The sequence below is a fragment of the Mus pahari genome, chromosome 2, assembly GCF_900095145.1.
Source record: "Mus pahari chromosome 2, PAHARI_EIJ_v1.1, whole genome shotgun sequence".
Classification (NCBI taxonomy): Eukaryota; Metazoa; Chordata; class Mammalia; order Rodentia; family Muridae; genus Mus; species Mus pahari.
Genome location: NC_034591.1, coordinates 61,641,771 through 61,665,367, shown reverse-complemented (window position 1 = coordinate 61,665,367; position 23,597 = coordinate 61,641,771). Strand labels below are relative to the sequence as shown.

The following is a 23,597-nucleotide window of genomic DNA, read 5'->3' as shown; positions in this document are numbered from 1 at the left end:
AGAAGGGAACTTGAGGAACTGCATGGATCCATCATGTAATAGTTTCCGGCAAGTGGATTTTGCAGCAGATCCTCACCCAAAGAAGAATGTGAAGAAGGATCTGACCTGAGATTATACCTTAAAAAAAAAAAGAGGGAAGCTGGCATTGGTTACCTGGCAATAGTGAGATAGACAATTCTATCTGCAGGCTTATCAGCACCAGGCAGGGGTATCTCCCACAGAGGAGCCCACAGAAAGATGAGGGCTCAGGGTGCCCCAGAGGAGGTAGCAAGACTCCAGAGCATAACAGAATATGTGTTGCTCCCTTCTCAAACTGTGTAAGAACTGAATCTGCCATGTCGAGAAACCTGGTTTCCAGTTCTAGGATCTATTTGTTCTCCATGAGAGATGGGGTATGAAACTGTCAGCAGGGTCGATGAGGCTAAAAAGTAAGCAGCTATATAAATGTCTGCACTACAGACCAACTCCTTCTTTTTCTCTTGGTTTTATGACAGTTGACTGGTTTCTAGACTTCAAAAAATCTCATCTGGTCCTATTCTCTGAGATCTACAAATTTCTCACCTCTGACTTCTGGTTCCTTAGCTGCTGAGGCCTGCTTCCTACCTTTCTGCCTGGTCTGCTCCAGCTTTTGACTTGGGCATAATGATAGCATCTCAATGTTCTATATGGCCTTTGGGATCTGATAGGATGCAGCAAAAGAGCACTAGATCATTGGAGAGAGAAAGTGAGCTCCACTCATCCGAGAGAACCCTTGGACTGGCCTTACTCCTTGGGGGTTTTATATAGTGTCTTAGTCCACTTTCTGTTCTATCCTATGAGTATTATCATATGAGGATGCTCCCTTATCCTCATTACAACTGGTACATGGAATCACATAGCAAAAGTTCATGTGTGCGCTACAAAGAAGGAAGGGAAAGACCTAGATGGGTCCTAGGCTTTCCAACACTGAGTCCAGTCCTGAGAGCCCTAATTCTCTCAGTAGAAGGGCTCCAATCTTCTGAGGAGAGGTCCCTCAATGATCTAATTTTCTCCCACTATCTCCACCCTTTAAAGGATCCACCATCTTTCAATACTGTTATAGTAGAAAAAAAAAAAAAACTTCTGGCACATGATTCTTTAGTGGACAAACTATATCCAAGCTAGGGTGGATGGAACATTCAGATCAGAAGTAATTCTCTGCTGAACGTTCACACAGATCTGCTTAATAAACAGCCAGGTGCATCCACCCCCTTGGTGTCCTGAGGCACAGCTCCTGTGAGTGTCTTCTGGAAGCAGCTGTTTGTGCATCCATCCCCTTGGTGACCTGAGGCACAGCTCCTGTGAGTGTCTTCTGGAAGCAGCTGTCTGTGCACCAGCACGTAGTAGACAAGGTTACAGGATCCTATGCTACATGGATTGGTGATGCTGACTTGCCCATGATATCTGTTAGTTTTCTCTTAGCTGAGACAAAATACCTGAAGAAAAAACTGAAGGAAGGTTTGTGTGCACAGTCCACCATGACAGAGAAGGCATGACTACAGAAATATGGGGGAGCTGGTTAAACTTCTCAGGGAGTGGAGAATGATGGATGCTGGTGCTCAGCTTGCTTTCTTATTCATCCAGTCCAGTACCACAGGTCATGGGATGGTACCACTCTCTCAGTGCGCATTTTCTCTTTTCCGTTAACTATCTCTGGAAAGATCCTCGGAGACATTCCCAGAAGTATGTCTTTTATTTAATTCTAAATATAGTCAAGCTGACAATAGAGATTAACCATCACACCCATGAGGGAGACTTTTGCATGTAGGAGATCTGTGGCTGGGAACAGCATCAAAGACAGCACTTGCCATCCTGAACCATGCCTATAAGCTTCTTTATCTGATTATACATGGAAATGAACCTAGCTTAGAGTTGCAAAGGTGTCAGATTGCAGAAGATTAGCAAGCTGTGCTGGCCTAAAGAGTTATGTCTTCTTCACTGTCTAGCAGACCTGAGATTGGTCAGCATAGGTCTCCCCGTCTCTCCTGTCAACAGAAGGCAGAAAGCATCTGCTGTGGCTCTTGCCATTTCATACACTAGCTTGGAGCTACCCTTCTGGCTTCAGCAACCTGCACAGTGTAGGACCCTCCACCAGCACAGGGGCTGGGAACCTCATCTATTCATTGTTCTGAGCACCTCTGAGAACCGGAGCATGGTGAAGAAAGCTCCATGCATGACCATGAAGGAGGAGGATTACCAGAACTCCAAAGCCAGCCTGAATGAGATAAATCAGGGCATCCTGAGCTGTAGCGAGGAGCCGTGTATCATTCCTTCCCCCAGAAGAAAAACCTCAAATACATTAAATAAATAAATAGGTCATCATTGCTAGTTTTCAGACTATAATTTCTACTCAGACAAGGTTTACCTATGTGTCATCCCACCCCTAGTATCTTAAGCAAGCAGACCTCCTATGAGGAGCTAGCTATGAGTTGTCCTAAAGCTGACTCAACAAGGGGATTTTCTGAACCTCTTCCTTGATGGCCCAAGGTACAGACTCTTTTCATAGATGTTAAATGGGATGTGAGTTATGAGTATCATGTGACAACATCTGAGATCTCTTGCTGTAAGCCTTCCTAAGGAGAGTTGGTTGTTTTTCTATTTCAGAAATTAGGACTGTAAGCAGATGCATCCCTTCTTAGCCTATGAGCTCACCTTAATTAAAGACAGTCAGGAGGGAAAAAATGGTTATGCACTAAAATTCCCTTAACTGAGTAATAATGCTTTTATTTATTTTAATTGAAACCCCCTCATACAATATATTTTACCATGTTTTTTTCCTTTCCCTAATTTCTACTCTGATCTTCCCCCACCTCCCTGCCCACTCAACTTTTTTTTTTTAATTTAAGTTATTTGTTCTTCATTGTGGGGATTATAATTATCTCCCCTTTCCTCCCTCAAAGTCCTCCCATATACCCATCCTTGCTCGTTTTCAAACTCATGACCTCTGTTTTCATTAATAGTGTTATAGGCAAAATGTATAAGTATATTCATGTATATTCCTAAATATAACCTGCTCAGTATCCATACTGTTATGTGTACTTGTCTCTATTTATTCATAGACACTAATTATTTAAAAGAAATGAAGAATCACATATCCAAAGCTCTTTCCTACAATACTAGGATGGATTTAACCTGTGGCTTCTTATCTTCTAGGTGTGTACTCTTGAAGACAAGAAAGCCAGTTGAAGGGTTTGGGAAGATAGCTCAAGGAGTAAATTACCTGCTGTGCAAACAAGAGGACCTCAGTTCAAATCCCCAGCTCCCACATAAAATCTGGGTGTGGTGGTGTGCGTTTGTTACCCTAGCATGGGGGAGGGTGGATTGTGAGGAGGATGGAGGTGATTAGCTCTCCTGAAGTCTCTGGTCAGTCTACCCAATCAATGAGCACCTATTTCACTGAAAGAACTGGCATCAAAAGATACGATTGAGGAGTAGAGAGATAGCTCAGTGGTTAAGAGCACTACTGCTCTTTCAGAGGCCTTTGGTTTAATTCCCAGTACCCACATAGTGACTCATGAGTGTCTAACTCCAGTTCCAGGGGATCTGACACCCTCTTCTGGTCCCTACAGGCACCAGGCAAGCAGAGTGCACACAAGCAAAAAACTCCCACATGTAAAACAAAATAAACGTTAAAGAAAAGATGAGTCAGAGAGCTATAGTGGAAGACACCCCACATTGACTCTTGTCCTTTGGATACATAAAAACAGATCTATCTATCTATCTATCTATCTATCTATCTATCTATCTATCTATCTATCTATCTATCTATCTATATCCCAACTTCAAGGCTTCCTATTAGGGGTTCTGTATATGTAGAGAGAACAGTCTTTCCAGGTGCAAAGTGATATTTGTGTATTACATCTTCCTATGCCTTGACACAGCATATGAGCTTGTCTTCAGCTTTCTAGAAAAGGATGCCATGACCTGTTAGCACTGGCCCATTCACCATTACACTGCGCCCCCCCTACCTTCCCACCCCCAGCTAGGGTGAAGGAGCAGTGCTGACTCTCCCTGTGTGAGTCTCTGCTCACCTCCTCACCTGCTCAGGGAACTAACTTTGCCTGTTCTTGGACTTTGAATGTCTCTTTCTCTGGGATTTTCTTAGCCCTTTAACTTAACCTGATGCCCAATTGAAACAAAAGACACAGATCATTAAGCTTCAGGGCTCTGGACTCTCTACTTGTTGAGAAACACCCAAGGTTGGGCAGTGAGCCAGGGAGGGTATGTGTACAGGGGGAACTATTTATCCTCTGAGTTTCAGTGCCCTTTCAGCATACTCTCAATGAAAGGAAATATATACCACCAATCTCCAGAAAATCTCAGTGGTCATTCCATTGGTGACTTTTAAACCCCAAAAGAACAAGAGAATCATTATAGAGTTTAGGAGGCTTCAAGTATTTTTAAATGCTTGGATCTCCAATATAATAATATAATTGCTTTATTTATTTACTTATTTTTAGATAGGATTTTGTTTTTAAATTTTAAAAATTTATTTTATGCTCATTGGTGTTCTACCTCCATGGCAGTCTGTGTGAAAGTGACAGATCTCCTGGAACTGAAATTACAGACAGTTGTAAATTGTGATGTGAGTGCTGCGCATTGAACCCAGGTCCTTTGGAAGAGCAGCCAGTTCTCTTAAGCACTGAGCCATTTCTCCAGCCCTAGATAGGATTTCTTATAGCCCAGATAACCTTGAACTTGTCATACAGCCGAGGCTAACCTTGAATTCCCGGTCCTCTCATCTTCACCTTCCAGTGAAATGGGATTACAGGCCTTTGCTGCCATATATAGCACCAAATATTGCGAAAGAGTGGCCGCAAAGGATTCAAGAACTGTTTGTGGCATCATGGACACACAGCAGTTATGGACAACTAGAAAAGACTGGCCTTTCAGCATCCCCTCAGTGATAGGGAAGGCATTAGAAGGCCCTTCCTGAAGAGCTGTTGGCTGAAAATTGCTACTAGAGTGGGGGGGAAGGGATCATTTTCTTCAATGGTATAGCCACTGGAGATCTAGGGAGATAAAGGAGTTCATAGGGAAAGTAGTAATAGGGTATAATGGTAGTTAAATGTAATCACAGTCTATGTTAAAAAACCTCTCAAAATAAAATAAATAATCACTATCATTGCCTTAACCAAACAAAACCCAGGGCTTCATGCATGCCAGCCAAGTGTTCTACCACTGAGTTACATCCCTGACCTTGTTGCTTCTCAATAAAACCATTAAATAACAGATGTAAAAAGCAAATATAATTTTAAGTATACTTTTTAATGATCTCAAAGGAGTAGTGATGTAAAGAATATCATAGAAAAAGATCTCCAATGACTGTGTTGTAATGCAAGCATCTGTGATTTTGACTGCTGATGAAGATGCATTGGTGATGTAACACTAGTGTGGCTTTCTGCTTACATGTGTTGCTCAAGTAAAGGAAAATTTTCAGTTACCTGCTAGTGAATATACATGTATTTTTTTGCCCCATACAAAGTTAATGGATTTTTTTTCTTTATTCTGCCCATAGATCCTAGGACAAGAGTCTGCATAGTACAAAATACTGCCACTGACCGTGGCTGTGTTCTTCCATCCAAGAGGTACCCCCAAGGGGCCACAGGCATGCAGTAGGAACAAGAGAAGTGAAGATAAGGTTTCACCTTGGGATTCTGTCCCAAAAAGGAACCAGTTAGGAAGTGCCACATGGGGGTACTCAGCTAAAGCCTTGTATTCTAAAACTTCAAATATGAGCCAATCAATATTAGGATTTTGCTGAGGATCAAACTGTAAGTCTGTTTGGGTTAGAGTTGTGTAAAACGTAAGTATTTCTCAGGAAATTCCATCCAGTTACTTGGATAGAAAAAAACTGATGGAAGGCAGGAAGGATATGTATTGTTTTAAACAAACTAAAAACTAATCATTTTACTTTACAGCCCTGCTCTGACTTCCCTGGACCACAGGCTGTAAGATAAGCTCTTTCCTGCCCAAGTGGCTTTCAGTCATGGTGTTTATCACAGCAGTAGATAGCAAACTAGAACTGCGGTTGTTGCTGGGAACTGAACCTAGGGCCTTGAAAATTCTAGGCACGTGCTCACCCAGGCCTTTTGTAAAATTTCCTTTTGAGATTCAGAGTCTCACAAAGTTAGCAGTGCTGTTCTTGAACTCTCTACATAACCCAGCCATGACTGAACTCAATCTTTCTGCTATGCCTCCTGAACAATTTATGTTAAGGTCTTTATAAGTATGAAAGCAGATGCAATTTTAAATATTTTTTATATATATGATCCATACTGTCAAATTGTCTTCCAGGAAGTTTGCTTTGGTTATGAGAACTAGAACTCATTACCCTTGCTTCAAAAGATCCAGAGCATGGGACAGAATTCCCCATGTGCTGAGAAGTAACTATCCTTTCAGGGATCAGAAGGCAGCTGGCCAGAACAAATCCCCAGATCTTCTAAATCCACCTCCCAGATCTGCAGTTAGTGTCAGTTCCTGATAGAGTCTGCAAGTAGCCCTTCAAATCCATGACTTGGATTTAATCCTTGAATTCATATGTTAATGTTATTTGGATACAAGGTCTTAGAGCAATAATAAGGATTAGTGAAGGTCACAGAGGTTGGCACTAGAGGCTTTATGAAAGAGGCTGAAGCTAACATATTCATCCTGTCTCACCATATCATCTCCTTGAAGTGTTACAATGCATCAAAGCCCTTAGGACACCTGCGCCCTTCTTCTCTGCCTCAAACCCACAAGGCCTCCTGCCCCTCTTCCTCTCTAATCCCAGGAAAGATACAAAAAACCTATGGAAAGCAAGCTGGCCCAGAATTAGTGTTTGCTTCTCGTCAATGCTACCACCCGGACCTGCTTGCCCAAGGTTTGCAGTTACTGTTTCGACTAAGATGAAACGGTCTCCTTGTCCTTCCTAGTGTGTCTTCTAGACTCTTCTTGACAGTTGTAATAGTGCCCGATGACTCTCCCAACTGTATCTCTCTTTCCTTTCTCTTGGGGCCCTTGGTGTAGTGCTGACCCTTTTCGGCAGGGGGCAGTATTCTCCCTTTGCTGCTTCCGGACGTCCACATAAAGCTCAGAAAAGTTAAATCTGATTTAAAACCATGTCTCGTGGCCGGTTTCCGATCCTGATATTTTCATTTCCTTACAGTTGCAATAGAATTATTCCCATTCTCCTCCCATCCGGACCCAAGCCTAGAGCTAGATTACTTGCACCAGCCCCACACCCATCCCAGAACAGCTAGAGGACAGGAAAGCATCTCGCAGCATCCACTGGCAAAGACTTCACGATCTGTTTGGGTGGGCAAAGCAACGCACGTGAAACGCCGGGCAACCAGAACAGCATCCAATCCCGATTCGTGCGTCCCAGATGCAGCATCAGGAAGAAAACAAATGTTTGCGGGATTTGGTACCCAAGGCCAAGCAGGGTGTTTTCTCATCTCCGCCCCACTTTCTCTCTCGGCCTTCTCACCCCGCAGCCCTCAAAGTCCATCAAGCAGATCCTAAGGGTGGGCCCTGGCTTCCTGACCCGGCTCCTGAGACACAAGCGGGTTATTATCCACTCTCCATCAGCATCTCCCGGGAGAACTCAGCGGGGATTGCGAGGAGCTCAGGGGCGGGGGCTGCGAAGGACAGGCGGAGGGACGTGGCTGCAGCGCGGCGAGGGGCGCGGGGAGCGCGGTACCCGGTCGGGGGCAGGGCGGGGAGGCTCTGAGCGCAGCCAATCCCCGAGCAGCCCCCTCCCCGGCCGCCGAGAGCCGAGCGGGGCGGGGGAGCCAGGCGGTGGCGGCGGCGGCAGCGGCGGCGACGGAGGCTGCCGTGGGGAGGGATGGAGAGGGGAGGGGGGAGCGGAGCCGAGCGGAGACAGCCGCGGCGCTGCAGAGCGGCTGGGGCGGCGGCGCGGCTCCCGGTGCTCCCCCCGGCGAGCGCCCCGAGTCGGTGAGGGCCGGGACCCGGCGGCCCCCGGAGCCATGGGCTGCATCGGCTCGCGGACTGTGGGTGGGTACCGCAGCCCGGCGCGGGTCAGGGGCAAGCTCGCCCCGGGGCACTCCTCCGGCCCCCTCCCCCATCCCCATCCTTGCCCCTGGGGACCTCCCTCCGCGCCCGCCCGGCCCTGCCTCGCGCGTTTACTTTCCCTCCATCCGCTGAGGTCCCTCTATCCCTGTGCCCTCGCGCCTCCAGGGCTTCCATCCCTCTCAGCTCATAGCCTTCTCTCCATCGCCCTCCCGCAGGCGCGGTCCTTCCCTGGTAGCCTCTCCACAGCATCCTTCGCGGCTCCGTCTCTGTTCCCTACTCCCGATGGCCCCATCTCTCCACCTTCAGGCCATTCGCGTCTACTCTGCTGTAGCCAGAGCCTCCCGGAGCCCTTCTTTCGGGAGCAGCCCCTCTTCTCAGAACCTCCTCTCCAGCCTCATCCCTGACTTTCTTCCGCACGCCCCCTCCCATCTTCACCCTCTTCTCCATATGGCTTGTGTGTTTTGCCCCCAACCATTTCCCTCTTGGTAGCCTTTTCCCGTCGCTCCTGCCTCCCCCGATTTGCTTTGTTCACGTGCATTTTCCCTCTGGGGCGGGGGCGGGAAGAGCGTGTGCCACCGAGAGGGAACGGGTTCCACGCTTGGAGGGAATGGGCTTGGGCCGGGGTACTCCGGAAGAGCCGTGGACTCAGGGAGGAGGTGGAGGTTTACCTCCTCGAGAGAGGTCGGGAGTCCGCTTCCCAGAAGGGTGGGGTCCGCCTAGGAACCCTGGGACCCGCCTGCACCTGTCAGCGGGGGCAGGCGGGGCAGGGCCGGCTTTTTATTTACCTTTGGCAGGGGGAGGGAAGAAAGGCGCTTCCTTAATGGTCCTCTGCTTCCAGCCCCTGCCTTACTACCGCCCCCTACCCCCACCCTACGCATCCATTCCACTTTAGGGCTGAACACATTAGTAGAGTCCTCTCCCAAACCCCCCAATTTTCCCCTTCCTAACTCCCAATTTCTCCCGCCTACACGCCCTAGTGACCTCAGGCTGAGAGAATAATTCGTATTATTATTACAAACAAACTCACTCTCCGGAAGCCTGATTTCTGAGACCCGGTTTATTTCCATGGAGACCCTCCTCTGCTTTCACCTCGTTCCCTGTTCTCCTCCCCTCCATCTCCCTGCCCCCTAAGGCTCTGACTCAGCTCCCCCTCTTCCTCAAAGGCCACCCCCTCCCTCCCCTCGCTCTCACTCTTCTCTGAGAGAGCTTGCTCTGCCTGCCCCATTACTGCTAGGTCCAGATGTCTTTTCTCTCTGACCTAGCCACAGGTCCTGGTCCTGTCTCATCGTTTCACAAGATCCCAAGAGAGAGCATAACAACTTTGGATGTGTGGCAGCCCAGCCCTACCTGTCAGTCCCTGGGACCGCCATCCCCTTTGTTTGTCGCCAGTTCTATTGCTGAACGCTGAATGCCTCTTACTGCCCAAGACCTAGTCAGTGCACTTCTTTCAAAATAAAAAGGGACCTATGATCCTAAACCCAAAAAGCAAAAGTTCATGTACACAAGGGCGGATGGCTGCCACCCGGTTCTTGAATCTCTCTGTAGATTCTTGCATCTCTCTGTAAATACTCAAGGAATTCTTCCCCAGGAGTTACAGTGCAAGTTCCTTGCACTTAGGTCAGGAATCTCCCTCCTGGTTCCCTACTTTTCCACCAGTTCTCAAAGTGTCCCGTCCACCTCCGCCATTGTTTTCTGTCTTCTCACCTTAAATTTCTGTTCTTTTAGCTCTGAAATTATGAAGTCCTCTTGTTTCTTGTTACTATCTCTAACTCATCTCTTGAATCTGTTTCCTGTCCCCTAAGAGAATTGGGCTCAAAGCATCCATTTCCTCTGGCTCCCGGGAAACAGTCCTAAGTTTTCACCTCCCAGCTGCCTCTATCCCCACGTATCTTCCGGTAAACTGATTTCCTGACGCCTGCCTTAGAAAGGCCTCGAGGGAGGGGGAAGCCACATTCCTCTCACCCCTCAAATATCAAAGCCAGCTGCTGAGTAGAGTAGGTTCCCCTAGAAAACCGTGTCCTTGTGTTTAGGGCAGTAATTGATGAGCAGTCTGGATCCAATAAAGACAGTCTCAACAATTGCTCAGCACAGAGTGGAGAATGGTTTTCCTGATACAGCTCGGTCTTTGACTCCCTCCCTCTCTGTGTAAACAACACCAGAAAAGGCCAGGAAGCATTTGTTCCCCCCTAAGTATGCTATTCCCCACTGAGCTGAAAATGAGTGTTTCATTTCACTTATTATTTCTCTCTCCAGAAATTTGGGAATGGTAGACATAGAAGGAAATGGATAGTCAGAAGGCATGACATTGGGAGATGGTGGAGGTGTTGGGGGTGGAGGAGGAGGGGCTGGACCCTAGGGTGTGGCCTCTGCCTTTTATGGAAAGGGAACAAGCAGAGAGCCAGGGGAATGAAGGTGAGAAACTAACCTTCTGGCTGCTTTAGGGAACGAAGTGATTGCTGTGGACTGGAAAGGCCTCAAAGATGTCGATCAGATCAACATGGACAGCACCAGCTCACTGCATGGCAGCAGTCTCCATCGGCCTTCTACCGAGGTAAGGCTGGATGCTTCCAAAGCCCACCAGCTACAACAACCTCCCCCAAGCTCCTAGCTGCTTCACCCATGTCATCATCCCATAAAGCCTCAAGGTGGGGGGGGGGGAGTCCTCTTCATACATTTCTCTGCTTCCCTAAAACACACACCAAATGCTCCACACCGAGGTCTTTCTCAACCTCTGGAAGGTCTGCCTCTCTGCATATCTGGATGTTCCTCAGAGGAAGGCAGGATTATTTGCATTCCTAGAGGTGCCTAGATACCATCCCCTCTCCTCTCTCCTACAGCAAACACGAACAGATTTCTCCTGGGACGGCATCAATGTGAGTGCAGCCACCCCTAGCCCTTCTCAGTCTACCTTGACCCTTCTTTTCTTTTGTTCGTTCACTGGGACGTTCTATAGACAGGCTATTCCGCTGACCCCCCCAGTATGTACTAGGTATATACTCCCTTGGTTTTCTTTGTCAATTGCTGCCTTGGGTATCCACCTTCCTGGGAGCCGGAAAAACTATTCTGTATGTAAGGCACCCCAAACCTTCTTATTCCTCTGCCTATTCTCTTCCCTTCCCTGTCCTAGCTTTCCATGGAAGACACCACTTCCATCCTTCCGAAGCTCAAGCGAAACTCTAATGCCTATGGCATTGGGGCCCTGGCCAAGTCATCATTCTCAGGTGAGACTCCAAACCTGGAAATGGGACTGCTGACAGGTTCCTCTTTGATCCCCTTTTCCTTAAGCCTGATGGGGTTCATGCCCACAGCTCTGAATCACCTGGCTTTATGTCAAGCCTCTCCAATCCTGAGTATTACCCACTGGCTACTAGGGGGATATTTTCCCTAGTGCATGGAATCCCATGGGTTCTGGGTAGGGATGACTGCAGAACCTGCTAAGTATTGTGTGATATTCTGAAGGCTATGGGTATTGTCTGACTTCATAGGGATCTCAAGGAGCATGAAGGACCATGTGACAAAGCCTACCGCCATGGGCCAAGGCCGGGTGGCCCACATGATCGAGTGGCAGGGCTGGGGGAAGGCTCCAACAATTCAGCCACAACATAGCCATGAGGCTGTGCGCAGGGATACAGATGCTTATTCTGACCTCAGCGATGGTGAGAAGGAGGCACGTTTCCTAGCAGGTACTTCTATCCCAATATCCCAATATCAATGATAGTCTGTTGTTTGGATGGTCAGAGACTGACCCCTCTAATCTGCTCCCTGATGGCAAAATTGTCTTTCTGCATGTGGACCATAGGTACACGTTTTTCTACCAGCCTTGATTTCAAGCTTTTTTGTTTTTGTTTGTTTGTTTTTCTTTTTGGGCTGGCTAATTCTGATAAATGCCCGCCAATATATTTTTATTATAGCCTTAGAAAATGGGGACTCTGATGAAATTTGTAAGGCCATGTCTCCCAGATGTTTTCTTTTCTCTGGTATGGTACTGTCTTCCCCCAGGCCTCTCTTAGTATAGAAGAAAAACACGGGGGCCTTGGGGCTTCAAATAACTCTGCTTGTATTTGTTTCTAAAAATGAAAGAGGCCTGGAACTCCTGAGGCCATGCTCGTCAACATTTGATTTCATGAATTGACTTACCGTACTCATTACTGTGACAGCTAGTGGATGATTAAGGGAATAGCCCTGGAGACAGTGGTTTGGTTCCAGGGAAGTGGAATAGGTCTGATGACAAGTATGTGGTGTGCATACGAAAGTGAATTGATCCTGTCGGCAGGTACCAAGAAGATAGATACCCAAGGAGAAGGGTAGGTCTGAGGAGAGGGGAAGGATTTAGTGTTGCTGGTGTGGGTGGTGGGTGGTGGACGGCAGAGGAAGTCCAAGTGGGGCTGGGTGATAGACGTGGAGGACAGAGAGGGAGGACAAGGTGATAGCAATGAGAGCTTCAGCTTATTCATGACTCTGACTAGAACAGGGATCTGCAATGCTCGCATCCTTACATCCTCACGGTTATGCCCTCCCTTCTTCTAGTCTCTTGATATGGTCCCTTCTACGACTGGGGACCCACATTTACCCGATGCTCCCTTGGGGAGTCTTCAATGATCTTGAATGTCCTAGACCAACTAAAACTAGGCTCAACTTCTTTCTTTCTTTCTTTCTTTCTTTCTTTCTTTCTTTCTTTCTTTCTTTCTTTCTTTCTTTCTTTTTTTAAAAATACTATTTTATTTAAGTTCTTACGTTTGCCTGCATAAGTTCATGTGCTTTACATGTGTGCAAGAGGCCTTACAGGGTGTTGGATTCCCCTGAAGCTGGAGTTACAGGCTGAGTTGCCTGGTGTGGGTCCTCAGAACCAAACTCAGGCCCTCTGCCAGAGCAGTTAACTCTTTACCCATAAGCCATCTCTTCTGTTCAAATTCTAAAACCTCCAAGGACAAACTTCTGGAACATTTACATTTAATCCCCCCAGGTTATTTCACCAGAAGAATTCCCCAGCTAGGAATCCTAAGTATGACCCATGGTCTAGCCTTATTTCAGAGTAATAGAGTAGTCACTGGCTAATTCATATTAAGAATGTAAGACACCTCTTTAATAATGTTTATATTGAAAAACCAAAAAAAGTTTATATTCATTATATGTTGAAAGAGAATCATATATATTTAAATTAGATTTATTAAAACTTATTTCACTTGTTTCTGCTAACTTTTCTTAAATGATTTCATACATGGTTTATATTTTACATCCACTGAACCATGCAGCAATTGGTTTCTCCATACCCCTTGCATGGGTCTAAGGGTTATAAGAGGGCTCTTTTCTTTGTTTGATTTGGCTTTTTGAGACAAGGTCTCACTGTGCAGCCCTGGTTATCCTGAACTTGCTTTGTAGACAAGACTGGCTTCAAACTCAAAGATCCACTTGCCTCTGCCTCCTGAGTGCTGGGATTAAAGGTGATGAGCCAGCATGCTGGGCTGAGGACTCTAAATAAAATTACATTTTTTTTCTCATAGGTGTCATGGAACAGTTTGCTATTTCTGAGGCTACACTTATGGCCTGGTCTTCCATGGATGGTGAGGACATGAGTGTCAATTCTACCCAGGAACCACTGGACTGCAACTACAGTGACAACTACCAGGAGCTGATGGAAAGTCAGGGTGAGAAATGGTTCTAGAGTCAAGACCTGGTACCTAAGAGGCTTCTCAGCTTTTTAGACCCCCTCTACCCTTCCCTGGTTTTTAGGACTTTTCCATTTGTCTCAGCTTCTCTAGTGCCCCTGCATTTGCATAACAATAGGACAGTTCTGTAAGCTCTCCTTACTGCCCATGATGGCTATTCTGTGGCTCCTCCAACCCTGCTCATTCTGTTACAGATGCACTAGCTCAAGCCCCAATGGATGGATGGCCTCACTCCTACGTGTCACAGGGGATGTACTGTCTGGGGTCATCTGACGCCTGGGAAGCCAGTGATCAGTCCCTCATTGCATCTCCAGCTACAGGATCCTATCTTGGCCCTGCATTTGATGACTCACAGCCAAGCCTGCATGACATGGGGCCTTCCCAACCTGCTTCAGGATACTCTGCTCAGGAGCCTCCACCTTTGTTGGGGGTAGACACTGACTGGGCATCAGAGGTTGGTGGGGTGGAACTGGCCAGGGGACCTGTAGAGGAAGAAAAGAGACCACTGGCCCCTGAGGAAGAAGAAGATGCGGGATGCCGGGATCTGGAGTCACTTTCCCCACGAGAGGACCCAGAGATGTCCACTGCTCTCAGCCGGAAGGTGTCTGATGTCACTTCCTCAGGTGTGCAGTCCTTTGATGAGGAGGAGGGGGATGCCAACAACTAGCTTCTTCCCACCTCACTCTGACCTGAGGGGCATGGCTGCAACCCATACCCCGCCCCCCAAGCTCCAGCAGCACAGATGAAACCCGGGCAGAAGACAGCAGGGAACGGGGAGCTTCCAGCCCTCACCAGGCCGCTAGCCGCCTTGGAAAGTGAAGGACCAGCAGGGGGTTTTATCTGGGCTTGCACTCCAGAAACCATCATTCCAGGACCTGAGACCCAGGCAATTAGGTGGCAGGGTGGTGGGAGACGGAGCCATGGCTATGGCTCTTGGGTCCATGCCCAGGTTCGTCGTGCTGAACACTGAATCTCAGTTTTTACACCCCCCGATTTCGTCTTCCAGGAGCCTTGGCTGTGCTGTCCGGATGCCTCTTTCCTCCATTTCACTCTGCTTTCCTGGTTCTGTTTTCTCTGCCCATGGCACCAGTGCATCCCTACTGTGGGAAGCAGGCCTCAGGGGCTGTTGGACGTGGCTTGGCAGCAGACTACCTGCCTGAAGGAGTGGCCTGAAGGGCCCTTCTGTGTTTAGCATAGACAGTGGGCCCAGCTCAGGCAATCTTGGCTTTTGAGATCCAAAAGGTGAGGTGGACATGGAGCTGGGATTGACAGGCGTCATGGTATGATTCTTTATCCCAAGGCCTACTCAGAGACAAGAGGGTCACTAATGAGACAAAGAATAAACACAGCCACGTGAATGTCCTGTGGCTGGAAGGGGGACCTTAAGCCCACTGGGGTTGGCTATTCCAGGTCTGGCTTCTCTTTCTGCCTTCTTCCATCTGGCACCCAGCCCCAAGGAGGGGAAGAGTCTCAAATTGTTGACCTAGGATGCAGTGTCCCCATCAGTGGGGAAGCATGAGGGCTGGGCCCCCTTCTACCTTCCCAAATTCTCTGGAGCTGTTTACACTTTTCTCTTTGCCTTTTCTACATTTTTATAACTTCTTGGGGACTCAGGGTTGAGCAGAGTGGAGTGGGGAGTCTGGTGCTGTCACTGCCTTGGCTGGACTGGGTGGCTGGCTGAGGGCCAGGGTGGACTCTGGCCGCTTCTGCTTCTTGTCAGCCGTTCCCAGGGGTCCTCAATCCAGTGTTCCTTATAGGAGTGGTTGTGGCGATACCTAAGCTTGCCTGTCTACCCTCCTTTTCCTTTGATTTGGTGTGAACCATGGGGACAGGGAGCAACAGCAAGTCAGTGCAGTGTTGCTCTGAGGGTGCTGCAGCAGCCATAGCTCCAATCTGGCCTTTGGCATAAGCAGAGTTTTGATAGGAGATGCCCAAGCTTGTCATCGTGTTTTTCTCCTTCCTCCTGTCTATCCATGGCTCCAGTCCTAAGGCCTTGTGTCCTACTATAATGTCAGGGGTCCGAAACTACTCCCTTACCCATCAAAATGATGAGGCTCACCGTTAGTGTGATTCTGTTCATCTGTGATGCTGTCCTGTACCACATTCATACACTGAACTGTAACCAGAGTAGGTGTCCCTCATCCTTCAGGGGAGGGAGAGCATGGGATCTTAAGGTCTCTTAATATAGGAACATGGGAATAAACCAGGAGAGCCAAAGTAGGTGAACAGTCACTTAGCTCATCTAATGCTGCCTGAATGGAAGAAGATACCTCGTGTTTGCTAGTGTGTTGTGGTTTAGCTTATCAGGACCTCATTTCTAGGACTAGGAAGGGCTAGCCTGCCAACCCTGGCAACTGCCCCTAACCCCTGGCCTCCTGTCCTAGTCCCTGGGAGTTTGCATGTTGAAGCTAACCTATTCCCAGGGTCTCTTTGCCTTGTCTACCCTGCTCTATCAATACATTTGTCTCACCTCACTGCCCCCAGATTCTTCCCCCAGGTTACCGCGAACAGCGAGTCCAGCGAGAGGTTTATTCATCTCGGTCCCCTTTGCTCAGGGCCCTGGAAAGTTAGGAAGAGTAAACTAAAGCAGCTTTCTTTCCCCCTTCCATTCCTCAAGGAAGCCAAATGGTCCCCACTGAAAGACTACAAAAGACCTTAAGAAACCTAGTAGTGTTTGTTCCTGAGCAGGGGCTTGGTTTCCCCAGGCTGCTGGCATACTGCCAGAGGCAGGTGAGGCCCACCCCACTCTGAAGAGAGAGGATGCAAGGAGCTGGCCCAGGACCATTCTGAACTCTTTTTTAGAGGGAGGGATCACCTCTCTGGTGCTGGGGCAGGGTGCATGGGGGTTTGCTTCTAGCCTACTTTAAGGGGAGGGTTGGGGCATGTGCAGGAAGAGGCTGTTGGGGTGGGTGGGAAGGGTTGCTTTTCCTTTGGGGTTAAAGGCTGTGCAGCACGTTTTACAGCAGCTGGGGAGCAGGGCTGTTTTTTATATTCTTGTGAATGAGACTGCTCTTGCTGAATGATTTTTTAAGGGGGGGTACACTTTCATTTTCAATTGACTTTATTAAATGAAAATCCAAACCTTCGATCCCTTCCCTTCCATTGCCTCCCCAGCCCACACACCTCCCTTCTTTTCCTTGTGTTAAGAAGGGAATCGTGAAGGACAAGTTCTTACCCTTGTCCATGTATATCCCACACTCTGTCTTCCAGGTCTGAGAAATACCCATTTTTATGGTCAGTCTTAGCATGTTTTCTTAATGTGAAACCCTCACCCCAGGCCCAGGAAGGAGTCTATGACATATATTACAGAGAGAATTCTATATAAATATATATAAGTATTATAGATTATATACACATGGGCATGGGCTTGGAAGCCCCCTGCTAATGCTCCTACCTAGGCCTCAATGTCAGCCTGGGGTGGTGGAAGGAGCCCATGTTGGAGAAGGCCAGAGGCTGTGTGGAACAACACTAAACAGATGTGGTGTCATCCTCTGACTATGAGTGTCTTATTTGGGGGACAGAAGAAACCTGGGAATGGGGGGGGGGAGGGCCAGAACTGGGAGAATATATGAGGGCTCAGCTACAGAGCTAAAAGTATACAGTGAGGGACAGAAAGAGCCCACAAATGGAGCAGAGTCTGAATGCCCACAGCACCTGGCATATGGTTCTAGGTTAAGCAGGCTAATGCTGTACAGCATGGCTATCAAGCTCCTTGCTGGTTTGGAAGGAAAATGATGGGAGTCCTCTAAGAGTGGAGTAAACTAAAGCTTGCCAAGTAAAGGGTGCAAGGAGCTATTATAAAGGACTGGAATCTCCATTCCCCATTGCTGCATGAAAGCCTTGGTGTGCTTTGGGAGGAGCTCTAGAAAGAGTGGCCCCAAGACAGAGATGACTCTTGGCAGGCTAAGTTAGCCACTGCAGGGGGGCAAAAGGAAATAAGCATGTTCTAGGTGTAACACAGAACTAGGCAGAACTAGGACTAGAGCTCTCTGCTGTAGGGGTCTGACACCTGCCTCTCCACACAGAGCTTTCCTCAACCTCTTTCCAGGGAACTGCACTTGGTTCCTTGGAAACAAGGGTTGGCTTTTTCAGCCCTGATGTGGGTTTGGCCTGGACACAGAAATGGCAACACTGATGGGGTCTAGGACAGATTTTGGAGTGCACACAGGGCTGGCAGACTTGGGGGCACATTTTAGGGTGGTCAATCCACATGGCGATATTGTGGTCCCACATTCCCTTCCAATGTGACACTTGCAGATTCATCCAATCTGGGCCTCCACTCACCTACTCCATATGGAAACTGAATATAGACAGGCAGGGCCAGGATGGTGACTGAACAACACTGGGAACTGTGGGGCTTTAGAGTGATAGGGACTGAACCTGCACAGCAGGAAAACATAGAGTCCTTTAAGCATGGAAATGGGGGCGGGGGGAAGGTCTGATGGACCCAAATTCTTCCCTTTCCAAGATCAAGTTCTCCTTAAGATCATCACCATCACCTTTCACAGTGGTGGTAGGAACAAGATGACGTGGAGGCCTCCCCATATCACATACAAGTCCACTCTCTGACATGGGCCCTATGGTTTTTAAGAAGAAAGCGTGAAGGGGGTTGTTCACAGGATCAGCTCGTCCTCATCTTCCTCATCAGTGGACCTCAGACTGGGGCCATGCAAGATGTCAGCCAGGTCCTCCTCAGGCTCTAGGCTCCCCACCATCTCCAGTTCCTCCAGCTCACCCTCCACTCTGGCTGGGGCCAGGCAGGAAGGGACCTCTGGCGATGGTGGTGGGACAGGAGTCTCTGGCATGGTAGGAACCATGACTTCTCTTCCAGGAGCCCCTTCTCCATCCTCAGGCACATTCCAGCCCTCTGCAGGAGGGGGTGGCCCCCCAGGACTCTTCCGAATTGAAGTTGTATTCCGGAAGCTGGCAAGTGGAGGGCGAAGCTGCACCCCAGATTTGGTATGACCCTCAATAGCTTTCTGTAGCTGAGGAAGGAGAGGAGAAGTAAAGAGATAGACAATAGGAAAAAGAAAAAAAGATGGGAGGACAATGAGAGACAGCACAAGAAATAGACAAACCAGGAGGAAACAGAAATGGAAATAGTAAGAAAGGAGACACAGACAGACAGGGAACAGTCATAGGGGAAGACAGAAAGACAAAGCTATCCCTGACAAAGCAGTTCCCCTGAGAAAGCACCCCCTCCTAGTGCCCCATAAATATCTCCCTCATAGTCTGCCCTGCTCCCCATAGCTCACACCTAAAGCCCATTCCCTAAGTCAGGCCCCTGCCAGAATACATGGGTACCCTTCTGGGCTGGAGAACTATGTGACCACAACATGCCTTGCAGTCTCCTGGAGGAACATCTGCTTTCTATGTTCCCCATCCATGTCCCCTTGTCCTGGACCCATTCGTCCCACTCTCTGCTCAAGTGGGGCCTATTCATCCTTACCTCTTCTAGTGCCAAGACACCTCTGAGCTTCCCCATGCTGGTCACATAGGCAAGATGGAGGCCAAGAAGTGAGAAAAGTGTATGAGTCTGATGAGGAAAGAAAACCCAGGTCAGCATGGCTCCACTTCTGCCCTCCCTAAGCCCGGAGCAGTCAGCAAGGGCTTGCCTTGTGCAGGGTTGTCTGCTCCACCAGCTGGAAGGGAGACTGGTCGATGCAGCAGCAATCAAAGCACACAGGCTGGCTCAGCTGCTCCCGCTCCCAGGCCTCAATCTGTTGATAGAATTTCACAGAGACCCCTTCAACTCAGCATTGTCCCTGAGGAGCCATCGTAGACACCATTGATCAATAGTATACTTTTTCTTCTCAGAGGGCCACAGCTTCCTTCTCCTCTGTTATCTGGCCTCAGACTCTACCCTTCACCTTCAGGTACCCAGAAAGTGGCTCCTCCTGTAGTCTGCTGAGTTCTCCTGGATCTCTAAACCTTCCAACCTTCATTACCTTCATATTTATCTTTCCAACCTTCATTCTGTGTCTTATTGACACTCCCAATCAGACATGTTTTACTGTCTAACAATCCATATCATACCTTTGACACTTTGTGAGTTTTTGCTTTTCAGAAATGACACTGTTTATACTCAGCCTGATATTGGCACTTGCCTTTTCTCTGCCTACTGGATGAACACTGAGTGCTAAGTGATATCAACAGGTGAAGTCCAAAGAAGTTAGCAGTTGTGCCTTATGTGTAAAGCAGAGTGAATACTTGTTGAATCTGAGCAGACTCTCTGTCCCACTTGGTATGTAGTTGACTTGAACTGTCTATGTTTTGTTTGGTTTTGTTTTGTTGGTCTATTAACCAAATCACTAAGTCACAAATACAGCTAAGCCATTCTCTCCAGCATTATAAATGAATCTAAGATGTTCTTTAGTCCTACTTTTTGGGTGATGTCACTTCAACTCTCTGTTTGTCAAATCTGCACTCTATCCTTAAGAGAATATCAGTAAAGGTTGTTCTTGCATTTAGTATGGAGTCAACAGTAAGCCTCCCTCCATGTGTCATGCCCTGTGGAAATTTCTGGACACAGCCATGTATACTCTAAACTCCTATGGTCCTGACTCCTATGGTCATGTATAGCCTAACTGACTTTTAGCATGAGCAGACATTTATCCAAACAGGTACAAAGAGGATGGGGCTGGAGGACTTACATAGGACCTGTTTTCTTGCTCCAAGATCATCCCAGGACTTCTCAGCTTTGTTTGATTGTTTTTGCCTTTCCCCAGTAATAGTGACACCATTTTCAGAGAACATTTGCCAATAACTTCATCTGTGCTGGGCATAATTCGAATTGCTGTTCAGTTTTAGCTCATAGAATCCTCGTAACAACTTTCTCTCTATCTATATTTTGCAGATGAAGTACATATGCACTGTGCTAAGTCTGCCAAGGGCTCAATAGGCAGCCATTAGTGGACTCTAGTGTTTGTGTGCTGACCACATCCCAGAGACAACTCCAGCTTCTGTTCCAGGGGAAGAAGATGTTGCTGCTGGGTCTTATAAAAAGTTCAGCACCAGTTAGAAGACAGGGATCTCTCTATGTTAGATTTAAATCATAGCTGGGACAGCAGGTGAATTTTTTTCACATGAAATTCTTTGCATAATTTCTGTACTGGCTCAATATATTTTTTTGTCAAAATCAACATCCTGGTTTTGTCATCTCTCAAAATATACTAAATGTTTACTTTTATTGAATTATTCCTCAATTATGTCTCCTCTATGTGTGTTCTGAGAAAGATATACACAGAAATATATAATCAGTGCCTTTGTACCAGGATGCATTTTATTTCTAACAGGCACTGAATAGCCAAATTCATGACTACCTGGTGTTCAATCTTCTTGGTACAGTAAAAAATGTTAGTGTACACCTTAAATCCTGACATTTGGGAGGCAGAGGAAGACAGATAGATATCTGTGAATTCCATGCCAGCAAGGGCTACACAGTAAGACCCTGTCTCAAAAGCAAAACAAAAAAAGCAATACCTTCATTGGATGAAGCAATCCATTTCAGGCTGTGGATTTTCTTACCTCTTCAGGTGACATGTTATCCACTAAATCTGTTGAATCCTAGGGAAGAAAAATACAAGGCCAAGTTCTTCCCTTCTCTTCTCAGGTTGGTTATGGTTCTCAGAAACTATGTCCTCCCATGTAGGTAATAGCCACCTTTTCAAACCATCATCGTGACTGGACCTCTGCCCTTCTAACTAAGGACTTCAGTTTCTCATTCCTAAAAGATGAATTTCTGACCATCCCTGTTTCTCTAAACACATCTTTACCTGTGTTATTTTCTTCTTTTTGGAGTGAGCTTTGCCCAGTAAGCAGTGCAACAGGCGCTGGAAGATGGATGATCTTTGATCTGAAAGGAGTAGTAAGAAGATGGAGGAAGTGGCCAGGGGTTTCCAGTGGCCCTTGATACTATGCCATTAAAGAACTGCACTTCCTCAATGCTGTACTTCAAGGGATTTCCCTTTTCTACCTCTGTTCCAGCTCCCTGAGACAGCATTATGGAATCAGCTCTTGAAACTGCCTGCCCTCACATCTTACAAGAGTAGCTCTTAGGGAGAGGTGAGTCCTGAATGCAATTCAAGACATGTTGAGAGGCCTTTACCTGCAGAGTCTGAGGCTTCAGGTGGCTGTTTATGGCTGGGCAGTGGCCCATTAGGCTCTTCAGGGTATGATGGAGCAATAGGAAACTGGGGTGGTGGAGGAGGAGGAGAAGGAGGGGGGGGAGTTGGAGTCAGTGGAACCTAAAAGATAAAATAAAATAAGCAAAACTTCTTAGATTCAGAGAAGTCCCACATCACATGATACCTTGCTACCTTTACTACTGGGTGCCCTAGAGATATAACTCTACCCCTTTCCCCCACCTCCCAAATCCCCCTTTTTTTCCCTGTTCAAAACACTGGTCTCTTTTTGCAAAGGCCCTTATATTGTCACTTTCTCACTTGTTGGTGTTTTCCTTACCCCTTCCTTTTTTTCCAGCACTTGTCATAGCAAAGCCCAGCCCAGCCCAGCCCAGCCATCCATGGCAATGTCCCTGGCGACACCTACTGACATTTCCCCCCTCTGTCAGCCTCCCTTTCCCTTTTGTCTTGGTCACCTCCATCTTCCTGGAGAGGTCCTCATCTTCATCCTCATCTACGAAGGCAAAGGACTCAGGTCGACCACCAGGATGCCACTCCCCAGCCAGCTGAGCCTTGCCGTTATAAGGCAGCTCTGATAACTTTCGAGCCATGTCCTGGGCAGCCTTCAACCTTCGCTCTGCACACAGGTGGCGCTGCAGGAGGGACTGCAGTTCTGAGCGTTCCACAGAGCCCAGCAGGATCATTGAATCTAGGGGACAACCATGCTTCCCTGAGGGCCTGCTCCACACCTACATGGCTAGCAAGTCAGGTGAAGTAGAAGCTCAGAGCCTTTTCTTACTGCAAATTTGACCTTTTCTTACTAAAAACTCATGTTAACCTCCTCCAGTGTGGCCTTACTTGATCCCTGTAACTCTACACATTTAGCACTTACAGACCCAATTGGCAGCACACTAATTGGTGCTAATCTGTACTTATCTGTACACTGCCCTAATATAGTGTTTGCAAATATGCAAGTTATTAAAATAGGCTGATCTACTCTATCTAAATGTAATGAGACTCGAGAGGCAGCTGTAGCAATCTGAGACTCAATCACACTCTGAAAGAAATCTACAAGCAACACTAGCATTGGGTCTTCTATCTTAGAAGATTCATCACTTAAAGCACCTACAGCCTGACAGAATATAAGCAAAATGTTCACTTTCCATGAGCCTTCCATGTGTTTATATAAATTCTGCTACAGTGCTGAACATTTTCAGCAAGTTAACTACCATAGCATTGCACCAAGAGCACCTACTTAGATCTTCGATACAACATATACTGTGGTATCTTGTACCCCACTGGCTCCACCCTTGCTCTACGGAGGGGCTACGGCTTCAGAAGCTCCTTAGAAGGTCTCTGAGCTTAGGGAAATGCCTGCACTAATGCAGCTTGAGAAATTTGGATATGCTGATATCTGAAATCAAAAACTAACAATGTTTCTGGCTCCAAAAAGCTCCTCTTATCTATTTTCTAATTTACAGACTAGGGAAATGAGGGCTGAAGGTCCAGCTAATAGTTAGAACTATAAAAATATAGAGATTATGCTATCTACATTCAAAGACCACCCAATCTAATGAGAAAGACTAACTACAGTGAGAAGTGATAGTCACCAGAGTGAAATTGGTGGACAGGAGGAACAGTGAATAGAAGGAAATATGAAATCAACAGTTACCAAAGCCATTTCCTCCTCTATGAGAAAGAGTTTTCACTGTTCCTTAGGTTGGCCATTAAAGAAATGACAGAATTTAATTAAGTATGCGGGGGAGCAAACTTACAG

General features: G+C 47.3%; 2 protein-coding genes across 4 annotated transcripts in view; one reads left to right on the top strand and one right to left on the bottom strand.

Moving 5' to 3' along the window:
• The first annotated feature begins 7,820 nt into the window (after positions 1-7,820).
• Positions 7,821-17,191, top strand: Fam131b (family with sequence similarity 131 member B). 2 transcript variants are annotated; one of them, XM_021188955.1, is made up of 7 exons: positions 7,821-7,953; positions 10,473-10,582; positions 10,869-10,904; positions 11,159-11,252; positions 11,517-11,714; positions 13,533-13,676; positions 13,892-17,191. In XM_021188955.1, exons 2-7 carry the CDS (start codon positions 10,529-10,531, stop codon positions 14,362-14,364), a joined length of 999 nt encoding a protein of 332 aa, XP_021044614.1. In that variant the 5' UTR covers positions 7,821-7,953; positions 10,473-10,528; the 3' UTR covers positions 14,365-17,191. The 2 variants fall into 2 exon arrangements, with proteins under 2 accessions (XP_021044614.1, XP_021044606.1); XM_021188947.1 differs by having other exon boundaries at positions 7,821-8,013.
• Positions 16,746-23,597, bottom strand: part of Clcn1 (chloride voltage-gated channel 1) — a 29,579-nt gene continuing 22,727 nt past the window's right edge. For both annotated transcript variants that reach the window (XM_029535133.1, XM_021188942.2), the window contains 7 exons: positions 22,297-22,529; positions 21,805-21,943; positions 21,473-21,552; positions 21,225-21,263; positions 19,313-19,417; positions 19,147-19,233; positions 16,746-18,682 (listed from right to left, as the gene is read on the bottom strand). In XM_029535133.1, coding sequence (XP_029390993.1) covers positions 18,311-18,682; positions 19,147-19,233; positions 19,313-19,417; positions 21,225-21,263; positions 21,473-21,552; positions 21,805-21,943; positions 22,297-22,529 — 1,055 coding nt within the window. In that variant the 3' untranslated portion in view covers positions 16,746-18,310. The remainder of the gene's footprint in view (positions 18,683-19,146; positions 19,234-19,312; positions 19,418-21,224; positions 21,264-21,472; positions 21,553-21,804; positions 21,944-22,296; positions 22,530-23,597) is intronic.

Excerpts from the sequence above, each read along its gene's own strand:
- Fam131b (XM_021188947.1), top strand. The coding sequence starts at position 7,986 with ATGGGCTGCATCGGCTCGCGGACTGTGG. Across the intron at positions 8,014-10,472 it reads CATCGGCTCGCGGACTGTGG|GGAACGAAGTGATTGCTGTG; the intron begins GTGGGTACCGCA and ends TGGCTGCTTTAG. Across the intron at positions 11,715-13,532 it reads GGAGGCACGTTTCCTAGCAG|GTGTCATGGAACAGTTTGCT; the intron begins GTACTTCTATCC and ends TTTTTCTCATAG.